At 45.0% G+C, this 12,877-nt stretch overlaps 1 protein-coding gene and 1 non-coding gene across 5 annotated transcripts in view; both read right to left on the bottom strand.

Annotated features, from left to right (window-relative positions):
• Window positions 1–2,441: 2,441 nt before the first annotated feature.
• Window positions 2,442–2,555, bottom strand: LOC140202378 (U5 spliceosomal RNA). Its single transcript, XR_011887093.1, has one exon. It is a non-coding gene; the product is annotated as a U5 spliceosomal RNA (small nuclear RNA).
• Window positions 2,556–2,929: 374 nt separating this feature from the next.
• LOC140201499 (retinol dehydrogenase 13-like) overlaps window positions 2,930–12,877 on the bottom strand; it is an 82,039-nt gene continuing 72,091 nt past the window's right edge. For 2 of the 4 annotated variants that reach the window (XR_011886881.1, XR_011886883.1), the window contains 2 exons: window positions 5,572–11,729; window positions 2,930–4,143 (listed from right to left, as the gene is read on the bottom strand). Coding sequence is in view for 1 of the 4 variants with exons in the window: in XM_072265693.1 (XP_072121794.1) it covers window positions 11,503–11,729 (227 nt within the window). In the remaining 3 variants the exon portion in view is untranslated. Of the gene's footprint in view, window positions 4,144–5,523; window positions 11,730–12,877 lie in introns of those variants that run through there. The other 2 variants (XR_011886882.1, XM_072265693.1) reach the window with 2 other exon arrangements.

Below are 12,877 nucleotides of genomic sequence, written 5' to 3'. Positions count from 1 at the left end.
TCATCCCCAGCAGCTGCGTAACAGAGGACTCTCTGATCTATGGGCTGTTCCCGGGGACGCACACGGAGACCAACATCCGGTGCTGCTGGCAGATCATCAACTCGGTGAAGGACGCTCTTTGGTCAGCCCGAAACTTGGTGGTCTACCAGCACATGGAGATGTCCGTGACTGAATGCTGCCGGCTGGCACATTCTCGCCAGCAGGAATACGTGCTGAGGGATGCGCTCAAACTTGGTGCGGCCACCGCGAAGGCCCGGTGGGGAAGGACCACAGTTTAAGGTTCGTCACCCGCGGGAGTGGGAGGAGGATACCCCTGATCAGCGGTGTGGATAGATAAATCAACATGGTGCCACAGGAGTGGCTGGAAATGTGGAAAGGTATAGACCGTAAAGGAACTTCGGTAAAGGAATGAGAGTCAACGCCTGGTTTCTATTGTGATTATTTTTACTGTAAATAAGTTTTTATTCTTGACTAAAGTTTGAGAGTCAACGAATGATTTATTGTAAAGAACTTTATTTATTGAATAAGGGCTCAGAGTCAACGAATTTTTTTTGTAAATAACTTTCTTTAGTAATATTTCTGAATAAAGTGTATTTCTCGAAAAAAAAATCCTTGTCACCGACTGAAATTCTGTCAACCATAGTTCTGGCATCGGCAGATTTATAGATGGCTTTAGAGCTTTTTTTTCCAAAAATTCTCAGAAATATTACAAAATAAAAATAATTACATACAGGAAAAGAAAACCATTCGTTGACTGTGAGTCCTTATTCAATACAGTTATTAACAATAAAATTTTGCGTTGACTCTGTTCATTTATAAATGAAAGATGTTTAAAGTAAATCATGCGTTTACTCTCAACCCTTGGTCAAGAGTTAAGACTTAATAACAATCAAAATTTTCAACAATAAAGGCAGGCAATGGCTCTAATACTTTCCCAAATTAACAATTGCACCCACTCCTTGGGCACCATGTTGATTATCTGTCCACACCGCTGATGAGGGTAGGTCTCCTCCCCACCCAACCTCTCCCCCTCCTACGGGTGATGAACGTTAAACTGTGTTCCTTCCCCACCGGGCCTTCGCGGTGGCTGCACCAAGTTTGAGTGCATCCCTCAGAACGTACTCCTGCAGACGAGAGTGTGCCAGTCGGCAGCATTCAGTCACGGACATCTCCGTCAGCTGGCAGACCATCAAGTTTCGGGCCGACCAAAGAGCGTCTTTCACCGAATTGATGATCTGCCAGCAGCTCCGGATGTTGGTCTCTGTGTGCGTCCCCGGGAACAGCCCGTAGATCACGGAGTCCTCGGTAATGCAGCTGCTGGGGATGAATCTTAGTACTGTCCCAGCTTTAGAGCTGTGCCTTGCCACACAGTTGTGGGTATAGAACAGAACTCAAACAACAGGAATTCTGCAAATGCTGGAAATTCAAGCAACACACATCAAAGTTGCTGGTGAACGCAGCGTCTCTAGGACGAGGTACAGTCGACGTTTCAGGCCGAGACCCTTCGTCAGGACTAACTGGAGGAAGATCTAGTAAGAGATTTGAAAGTGGGAGGGGGAGGAGGAGATCCAAAATGATAGGAGAAGACAGGAGGGGGAGGGATGGAGCCAAGAGCTGGTCAGGTGATTGGCAAAGGGGATATGAGAGGATCATGGGACAGGAGGTCCGGGGAGAAAGACAAAGGGGGGGGGGGACCCAGAGGATGGGCAAGGGGTATAGTTAGAGGGAGAAAAAGGAGAGTGAGAGAAGAATGTGCGTACCCAACGCAGACTGGGAGACCGCTTTGCTGAACACCTATGCTCTGTCCGCCAGAGAAAGCAGGATCTCCCAGTGGCCACCTCCCCCTCGTACCCCATCCGTTATTTATTTTTATGCACACATTCTTTCTCTCACTCTCCTTTTTCTCCCTCTGAATACACCCCTTGCCCATCCTCTGGGTCCCCCCCCCCTTTGTCTTTCTTCCCGGACCTCCTGTCCCATGATCCTCTCATATCCCCTTTGCCAATCACCTGTCCAGCTCTTGGCTCCATCCCTCCCCTCCTGTCTTCTCCTATCATTTTGGATCTCCCACTCCCCCTCCAACTTTCAAATCCCTTACTCACTCTTCCTTCAGTTAGTCCTGATGAAGGGTCTCGGTCTGAAACGTCGACTGTACCTCTTCCTAGAGATGCTGCCCGAACTGCTGTGTTCACCAGCAATTTTGATGTGTGTTGATAGAATAGAACTCCTTGGTCTAAGGACCCCTTGATTAATGGAGGTAGTTTCTACTGAGTTGATGGTCTTCCATCCCAGCAGCGGTTGTTTCCCTCAACATAGTCAGGAAAAACCAGTAACAAAATACTGAAGTTGGAGAAAAGCAACCGATTAGGTAAAGGTGAGAGAAGAGACGACTATCAAAACAAAAAAGGACACCGGACAAAACCTATTTTTCACATTAGAGCCGCCCTACCAAAGCAGGGCAACAAAAAATTGTCTGAGACTCTGAGTGTTCCTCTCCACGGAAATCTTTAGTAAAAGGCGAAAGATTTATACGATCTGAAGAGAAACCAGAGTATACTGACATTGAATCCTCTCCATTCTCTCCTCACACATCCCCTACCCTTCTAAAGTAAATACGACCAGCTACAATTGTAACCAAAATCACACTGGAACAGAAACAACGATTTAACAGAACTTCGCCAAGCAGCAGAAAGTAGATTTCGTCTTAATGCGAATTACAAAAGGAATTATGTTCTTTTTCTTTGCGCAAAGCATTGTGGTATGTAAATAAGGGGGCGGGGCGTGATCAGCCGCAGGCTTAATTTTCGCTTGTTTTCTTTCTGGCGTGTTGTGTGTTACGGAGAACAAAACCTGGGTAAGACTGTGATACACAGGGAAAAGCAGATACTGTACATCAGAAACTTTTAATCAAAATAAACTTTATTCACAATTTAAATTACAAGACTAAACCGTGCAATACCTTTTCATTGTTACATTCACAGTCAATGTGTTACGGAATGTCAATTCCATTCCTTAAAACCAATAGGACTGTTGGCACTCATGTGACCCCTGGGGTGGTTCACTAATACATTAATTGTGGGGCTTCCTCACTCGACCCGGCCCCTCTCCGTCCTGTAGTGAATGAACCCTACACTGTGGTCCTTCCCCACCGAGCCCTTGCAGTGGCTGCACCAGGTTTCCGTGTGTCCCTCAGCATGGAGCCTGGAATGTGCCAGTTGGCAGCATTCCTCTCGGGACATCTCCGTGTGTTGGTAGACTAACGTTCTGGGCGGACCAAGATGGGAAATGGTGGCAACACTCAGACCATAAAATAAGGAGCAAGCTGAGGCCATTTGGCCCCTCGTGCCTGACCTCCTTCAGTAAACTCATGGCTACTCTGACCTGACTTCAGCTCCTCCTTCCTTCCTGCTGGATATAACCCTTCATTCTCCTACAGACCAAAAATCCACTTCCCTCACCCTGGGATGCAGAGGGAGTTCCCCTGTTCTCTCCAGTTCCATCACCCTCTATCCCACCGCTCCCTTGTACAGCAATACTTGGGCAATCCGTTCTCAATCTGTTCAGGTTTCAGGACGCCGTCTTCGACGAGTGCAGAGTTTGAGGCCTCGTGCTCGGTGATCAGTAGGCCCTTGGGGATCGAGGATAAGGATCGAGTCAGAAGTCCGGAAGCTGGTCGGAGGCCCGAGTCTAAATATGTCGCTGAGATCACCAGGGAAGCCGAAGCCCAATATCTGCGAGCCCGAGTCTGCTGGAAGATAGCCTGTCATGACGTATGTGTGAGGGCGGGAGGGAGGGAGGGTTGGGGCTTGTTTTGCTGCTGTTTTGTTGCTTGTTATGTTCCGTGTTGTTCTGCCGAGCATTGTGGGTTTGATATGTTGTCGTTGGCATGTGTGGCGACATTTGCAGGCTGCCCCCAGCACAGCCTTAGTTGTTGCTTGTGAATGCAAACGGCACATTTCACTGTATGCTTGCATGTACATGTGATAAATAAACGTATCTTGAATGCATTCTTCCAGCATTTTGTACTTTGTCCAGATTCCAGCACCTGCAGTCTCGTTTGCCTTCGTGAGAGGGCGTAGTAGTGGACTAATCTGGCAAATGGAAATGGTAGATGGGAGGGCGTTTTGAAGCAACATCATGAATCTGTAAACAACGGCAAAAACTCAGGTTTAGGACTGGTTTTATCCACCAAAGGATACGAGTTTCTTGAAGGTGTGCGAGTGATTTAAGGAGCAGCGAGAACGGGTATAAATCAATAAAAGAAGCAATTCCCGAATCAAAATCCAGGGAGGTAGAGGAGCATACAGAGTAGGCTGAACCAAAGAGAGGGTGGCTTACAACAAATACTGAGAGCTCCACAGGGGAAGAACTGGTCCAATGAGAAACTGAAGACATTGCCATTGTGTGGAGGCAGGAGATGTGTATTGTTCTAAGTCAGGGGCTCCCTACCTTTCTTATGCTATGGAGGCTTACCATTAATTGAGGGAGTCCATGCACCCCGGGTTGGGAACTCCTGTTCTAAGTGAAGACTTTACATTTACCTTTGCAGAAGTTAATGCTAATACCAACATCACCCTATCTCTATCTCCCACAATTTTATATACTTTAGTCATGCTCCCTCTTAGTCTAAGTCCCCCTCCAGCAGGTTCAAGAACAACTACTTTCCTTCAGATATTCAGTTATTGACCCAGCTGGTTAAATCCTTCGGTTTAGCAACACTATGAGCACTTTGCTCTCAATCTGAGTTTTATTTTGTTCTAGTTGTGCTTTCTTGTAAAAAAAACTGTGTATGATTGATGTTTTTCTTGTGAACACTGCTCATCTGATGCCATGAGTCTGTGATGTTGCAGCAAGTGTTTCATTGCACCTGTGTTTATACATGTACTGTCATACGGTCAGAGACAATGAACTCGACTTTCACTTTGATGCTCTATCTCAATGTTCTGGTCATACGCAGGGCATTCTGCTATGGTGGACTGCAATCCTGTCCTCTCATTCCAGGTGGAGAAAGTCCTCAGTAGGGGCCCCATTGAGCAGAGATCCATTAGGCAATGGTTGGCCAGAATGTGTTTGGAGTCCTGAGAAGAGGAGGGGTAATGGACCAGCTGGGATGTAAATTTGTGTGCTTTCTCAACCAGAATGGCTAGTATTTGCTGATGATACAGCCACTGCTGGCAGAACTATATGTTGTGACAACAAACCAAGTTATCAGAAGATTGATGCTGATGAGAGAGATAAGAGAGACAAAAGGGAGAAGCGTTCAAAATGTTAATGAGAGAGGAGCGAGATTAACGAAAAGAGACACAGTTCTGAGTATTGACAGACCTGTTGCTTTGAACCTGAACTGTTTGAAGTTTGATGGACAGGCGATACCCCAGCAGGGGGATAAAAGGAACAGGTTCGCTAAGGCAAGACAGACACCACGAGATCACGAGATAACAAGGCCCTGGGAGAGCAGTGTGCCCCCACAAGTTGGTGGGAGTTTTGGAGGTCTGGTCGCGGGACCGACCATAGACGCACAGGGTGAAAAGGTATGATCGGCGGGAACCTGGTGTGTGTGTCCGCCCTTGCCTGGGTGCCGGGTTCACTGCGGAAGAATGGTCGTATCCGGAACGGAGGGATCACAGTCGGTGACCACAGAAGACATTAAAAGGGTTCGCCCGAAAGGTAACTGCGAAGAACAAAGGTCTGTTTGAATCAGAATTTACATAATCCCTCTCTCTCTCTCCAATGGCACAACAGCAATTACTGTGAACTGTCCTAAACTGAACTGAACTCTGCGTCACTTGAGACTGATCATTTTACCCCTAGACTGCGATAGAGCTTGTTTGATTCCTATTACCCTAGTTCTGTGTACATTTGTGTTTTATCATTGCTAATCTGTTGCATTCATATCCTTATGATTAGAGTACTGTGTTACTTATTTCTTTAATAAAACTTTCTTAGTTCCAGTAATCCAGACTCCAACTAAGTGGTCCATTTCTGCTGGTTTGGCAACCCAGTTACGGGGTACGTAACAATGTATATGTATTTTGATACTAAATTTACCTTGAACTTTAGCCATGACCTGATTTGGTGGTAACAGTAATCGGTCGTTGACTTCAGAAGGAGTAGCGGACCACATGACCCAATTTACATCAGTGGTGCGCAAGTGGAACAGGTCAAAAGCTTTAAGTTCCTCGGGGTCAATATCACAAATGACCTGACTTGGTCCAACCAAACAGAGTCCACTGCCAAGAAGACCCACCAGTGCCTTTACTTCCTGAGAAAACTAAAGAAATTTGGCCTGTCCCCTAAAACCCTCACTAATTTTTATAGATGCACTGTAGAAAGTGTTCTTCTAGGGTGCATCACAACCTGGTATGGAAGTTGTCCTGTCCAACACCAAAAGAAGCTGCAGAAGAACGTGAACACAGCCCAGCACACCACACAAACCAATCTTCTGTCCTTGGACTCACTTTACACCGCACGCTGTTGGAGTGGTGCTGCCAGGATAACCAAGGACACAACCCACCCAGCCAACACACTTTTCGTCCCTCTTCCCTCTGGGAGAAGGCTCAGGAGCTTGAAGACTCGTACAGCCAGATTTGGGAACAGCTTCTTTCCAACCGTGATAAGACTGCTGAACGGATCCTGACCCGGATCTGGGCCGTACCTTCCAAATATCTGGACCTGCCTCTCGGTCTTCTTTGCATTACCTTACTTTCCGTTTTTCTATTTTCTATTTATGATTTATAATTTAAATTTTTAATATTTACTATCGATTTGTAATCCAGGGAGCGGGAAGCGTCGAATCAAATATCACTGTGATGATTGTACGCTCTAGTATCAATTGTTTGGCGACAATAAAGTATCTCACCCCATCTGTTGGACAGTTGCAGAATTGCAGCTCAATGCCAGTCATGCACTTAGGCACAGAAGTTGGTCGCAACGACCATAATCTCACACAGAAGTTTAAATTCTTTGCTGCTTGTAAAATTGTTCAGTGGAATCTTTAACAGGGAGACTCAGTTTGCATCTACATTGGAAAAAAATGCCAGACTTCCTGTTTTTCTTTCAGATCTGCCGTATTTTGCTTTTGAATCGTGCCATGTGTCAATATGGTTCAAGACACAATGCCTCTGTGGTGTAACAGCAAGTCCATGTGGATGGGAGTAGTCCCCTGAATGTGCACTTGAAGGATACAGTTGTCTGTGGAAATGGAATCATTACAACTGTTCAGCTCATGGTAATAGGGGACAAAGTGCTGTACAGTTTGGGGCAGCTTAACAATAATAAGAGCCTGTGGTATTACAGGAAAGATACTAGCATGGATAGAGCATTGGCTGATTGGCAGGAGGCAAAGACTGGGAATAAAGGGAGCCTTTTCTGACCAGCTGCTGGTGACTAATGGTGTTCCACAGGGGTCGGTGTTGGGACCACTTCTTTTTACGTAGTGTGGCAATGATTTGAATGAAGGAATTGATGGCTTTCTGGCTAAGTCTGCGGTTGATACAAGGACAGGTGGAGGGGCAAATAGTGTTGAAGAAGCAGGGCAGCTGCAGAAGGGACTTGGACATGTTAGAAGGTTGGACAGAGGAGTGGCAAATGGAATACAGTGTTGGGAAGTATATGGTCATGCAGTTTGGTACAAGGATTTCTAAAGGGGTGAAAATTTAAAAATCCAAGCTGCTTGATAGTCTTTGTACAGGATTCTCTAAAGGTTAATTTGCAGGTTGAGCTGGTGGTGCGGAAAGCAAAGGCAATATTGATATTCATTTCAAAAGGACTAGAAGATTTACATTTACAGCAGCAGGTGTGTAAAAGGGGCCCAGAGGATCATCTGGGACTCCAGTCACCCTAACCATAAACTGTTTCGGCTGTCTCCGCCTGGCAAACAGTGCCGCAGCATTAAAGCCAGGACCAACAGGCTCTGGGACAGCTTCTTTCACCAGGCCATCAGATTCATCAATAACATTAATTTGATCGCATATCTGACTACATTGTATCTGACTGTACCTTGATCTGATTGTGTATATGACTGTACATGTACACAAAACAATTATATATACAATTTTAGTTTGGCTAATATCCTCCCACATTTCCCTTCTTATTGCTTGTACATTGCGACAGAGACGCAACATAAAGATTTTTACTCCCTCATGTTGTGAGATGGATGTAAGAAATAAATCTTAAATCTTAATTTTGAGGCTTTATAAAGCACTGGAGAGGCCTCACTTGGAGTATCGTGCGTAGTTTTGAGGCCCCTTATCTAACAAAGATTATGCTGACATTTGAGAGGGTTCAAAGCAGGTTTACAAAAATGATTCCAGGATTGAAAGGCTTATTACATGAGGGGAGATTGATGGCTCTGGGTGTTTTCTCACTGGAATTTAGAAGAATGATGAGGGATCTTATTGAAACCTATCGAATGTTGAAAGGCCTCAACAGAGTGGATATGGAGAGGATGTTTCCTTTGGTGAGGAAGTCTAGGACCAGAGGGCACAGCTTCGGAGTAAAGGGCACCCCTCTTCAGCCAGAGAGTGGTGAATCTGTGGAATCCAGGATAGGTTCTTGATTAGTCAGGGATTGAAAGTTTACGGGGAGAAGGCAGGAGAACAGTTTTCAGATGGAAATAAATCAGCCATGACAAAATGGCAGAGCAGACTTGATGGGCTGAAAGCCCCAATTCTGCTCTATGTCTTATGGTCATCAAAAGATTATTCTTGGCTGATTTTGCAGTCAATGGTTCAACAGAGAAGGAAAACTCTGATTTTAGATCTCCGCTGCCTTGTGGCCATACCCACCCATGGGAAAGGCTTTGAGAGTAAACCCCGAGGAAGAAATCCGGAGCAGTTTGATATTGTTTACAACTTCACTCTGACAGCCTCTGCGACGACACTGGTACCAAGCTGTATTGGCGCTTGCATTCCCTTGGACTACATCAGTGACGTGGAGAGGGGGAACCCACTACACGGGCAACATCCAGTTCTTCAAACCTTCCCACCCACGCTTGCGCCCTGGAGAGGACACAGTCCACCAGAGGCACAAACCCATGATCCCCTGGGATCGACGGCTGCCTACCAGGTTCAAAATGAAATTGTCAGATATCTTACATAATGTTGAGTGGAAACAAAATGTAAATTGATAGCTGGAACAGTTTTTTTTTTGCAAAATTGTCTCTTAATAGCTTGAAGAACTTGTTTTTATACTGTGCCTGAAGAATTTAAACCTCTCTAACAGACATGTAGCACCAGTAAGAAAGTATTCTTTTGCAGTATGACAATTACTTTATGGTTCATTTGTAACGGTTTAATTAATCTCATCCCAGAATACATAAGATCATTCATTCTTAGTTTCACAAACATAATACGTGGGCACTTTAACTTTTAATATAAAAACATACAAAGATGAAACAGAGAAACACCTGTTGGTAAAATTATTAACTATGCAAGTTCTAGTGCTTAAAATGACAGCAGCTCATTTCAATGGTTGGAAAAAAGTTCAGTAACTTACAACCAGTTTGCAGAACATCTCATTTCTACTAACCTTCTTCAGATATAATCTTCTGTGAAAGATGGAGGGCATTTGACTTGCCCTCAGTCTTCTACTGAAAGCTACTAAGGCAACGAGGAATGACCTTTCCTACAGTTACATCCTTTCCATAAGGAAGTTGAAGGAACTGTGGTTATAGCTACACTGATAGGTTTGGTTGTTCAGAAGAATGCTTAAGCCCACCAATATATTGGAATAATGTTTCATTACTATTTCATTCTAACTTAAAGGGATACATGCAGGCCAATGGGATAGCCTAGGTGGATATCTTAGTGTGCATGCATGAGTTGGGCAAAAGGACTGATTTCTGTGCTGTAATCCTTAAAAGGAATTGTATAACTCAGTGGAAAATTGCAGTGCACGGTTGGATAAATGAACGGATGGATGGGAAATGGAGACAAGGTGAACTAAGTGATCCACAGTGAAACATTGTGAAATTTATACAGGAATGAATTGTAATCACAATCATAATTAAAAATTCACTAGCATATGATGTGTGGCATACACTCAGTGGCCACTTTATTAGGTACACCAGTACACCTCCTTGTTAATGTAAATACCTAATCAGATGATCATGTGCAGCAATTCAATGTATTAAAGCATCCAGACATGGTCAAGAGATTCACTTGCTGTCAGGCCAAACATCAGAATGGAGAGGAAATGTGATCTAAGTAACTTTGATCATGGAGTGATTGTTGGTGTCAGACAGGGTGGGTAGAGTATCTCAGAAACTGCTGATCTCCTGGGATTTTCATGTACAACTGTCTCTAGATTATAGAGAATGGTGCAAAAAACAAAAAAAAACATCCAGAGAGGTCAGGGGAGAATGGCCAAACTGGTTCAAGATGACAGGAAGAGGACAATAACTGAAATAAACATGCCTTACAACAGTGGTGTGTATAACACAACACATTGAACCTTGAAGTGGATGAGCTACAGCAGCAAAGACCACAAACAACAGAAAATCTGCAGATACTGGAAATCAAGATAACACACACAAAATACTGGAGAAGAAAGAGCAGGTCAGAGAACATCCGTGGAAAAGAGTAAACAGTCGACGTTTCAGGCTGAGACCCTTCATCAGGACTGGGAAAAGGAGATGAAAAGTCAGAGTAAGAAGGTGGGGGGGGGGGAGGGGAGGGAGAAGTACAAGGTAGTAGGTGAGAGGTGAAACTGGGAGGGGGGAGGGGTGAAGTAAAGAGCGGGGAAGTCAATTAGTGAAAGATAAAGGGCTGCAGAAGGGAGAATCTGATAGGAGAGGGTAGAAGGCCATGGAAGGAAGAGAAAAGGGAGGAGCACCAGAGGGAGGTGACAGGCAGGTAAGGAGGTACAGTAACAGAGGGAATGGGAATGGGGTGGGGCATGTTACCAGAAGTTTGAGAAATCAACGTTCATGCCATCAGGTTGGAGGCTACCCGATAGAATACAAGGTGTTGCTCCTCCAACCTGAGTGTGGCCTCATCGCTTTTTCCAGCATGTGGTGCACAGGTGCTCAGCAAAGCGGCCTCCCAATTTACGTTGGGTCTCTCCAATATACAGAAGGAAACACCGGGAGCACTGGATACAGTATATGACCCCAACAGACTCACAGATGAAGTGTCGCTTCACCTGGAGGGACTGTTTGGGGCCCCGAATGGTAGTGAGGGAGGAGGTGTAGGGGCAGGTGTAGCACTTGTTCCACTTGCAAGAGTAAGTGCTAGGAGAGAGATCAGTGGGGAGCGATCCCTGCGGAAAGTGGAAAGTGGGGGGGGGTGGGAGGAGAGATGTGCTTGGTGGTGGGATCCCATTGGAGATGGCAGAAGACTACACCAGGTTCCACTCTTGTGGCCACTTTATGAGGTGCACTACTGTTCCTAGTAAAGTGGCTAGGGAGTGTATATTGCCTTTCAGTACGTGATCACATACTCATCTTTTGCGTAGCTATCGAGGGTTGTTGAGTGCTCTGCGGTATTCATATTCAGGTTGGAATTACTGAGCTGTTGTGTCTTTATTGTCTTCTAGCCCCACTAATCTAGCACTGGTTTCCCACAGTCGTCGGGCTGTCTCCGCATCCAGTGCCTGTGGGGAAGGATCCTTCTGCCTCATGACATCAAAGTATTTTCCAGATATTCCTTCCAATTCTTCTGCCACACTTAGATACACAGAAGCTTGTGCTCCCAGCTTGGGGGATTTCACAAGAAGGGAAAATAAAGGCCCTGAAAGATAACATTTTTAAAAATCAAACTTTATTCAGAATAAAATATTTACAGGAATTAACCACATATTGCCTTCATATTAATAGTCTTTATATTAATAGTCAATACTTGCAGTTCAGTTCTATTATACTGTATTCCTTCACATCAATAGCTCTGCTGCCACTCATGTGAACCCTGGGGTAGTTCATGATTGCAGTAATTGAGGGGTTTCCTCACACAACCTGGATCCTCCCTGTCCAGGAGCAGAGGAACCCTACACTGTGGTCCTTCCTCACCGAGCCCTCGCAGTGGCTGCACCGAGCTCCAATGCGTCTCTCAGCACGAATTCCTGCAGCCTGGAATGTGCCAGTCGGCAGCGTTCCCACAGAGATATCGCGACATGCTGGCAGACCAACAAGTCTCAGCCAGATTAAAGGTTACCTTTCACCAAGTTGATGGTCTGTCTGCATCACTTGATGTTTGTCTCCATGCATGTCCCTGGGAACAGCCCATAGATCACAGAGTTCTCAGTCACACAGATGGTCAGGATAAAGTGCAACAAAAATATTGTTTGTCTACACCTACAGGTAAAGCTTCACAATTTCAGCCCCAGTGTGAGTGGTCAAACATTCCCCTGTATAATATACTGGCAGCAGATAAAAGAAAACATTCACTGAGCTTATAGAAGCAGAAAGAAACAAAATGCTAGACCTTCTGGAGAAATGTTAGTAGCTCCACATGGAACTGCCACCATTTCTCTCACCACTTGTCAGGAAACAAATGTAGAAGCCCCAAATCTCCTCTGACTGCAGCACTGATGACTTCCAAATTATGATCCAAGACTATAACAGCAACAGAGTGGCAACTTCCTCCAATCTATCAGCAGTTCAATTGGGAAAATCTGACCAATGTGACCTGTTGGAGATTCAGCACCTCCCTTCTTTTCAATTCAACGGCATTGACACAAGGGAGAAAGATGAGTTCCAAGTAGTTTATATTTTCTCAGATTAACTGAGTTAAATGTATTTGCAAAACTGCCTCAGTTCTACAGGCTTCAGTTCTCTTTACATGCAGTTACATGGCGTTCTACACACCATGCCCGAAGGATGTGGAGGCTTTGTAGAGGGTGCAGAGGAGATTCGACAGGATTTGAGACTATTAGCTGTAAG

The sequence above is a fragment of the Mobula birostris genome, chromosome 8 (genome assembly GCF_030028105.1).
Source record: "Mobula birostris isolate sMobBir1 chromosome 8, sMobBir1.hap1, whole genome shotgun sequence".
Classification (NCBI taxonomy): Eukaryota; Metazoa; Chordata; class Chondrichthyes; order Myliobatiformes; family Myliobatidae; genus Mobula; species Mobula birostris.
This window is presented reverse-complemented; position numbering and strand designations above follow the sequence as displayed.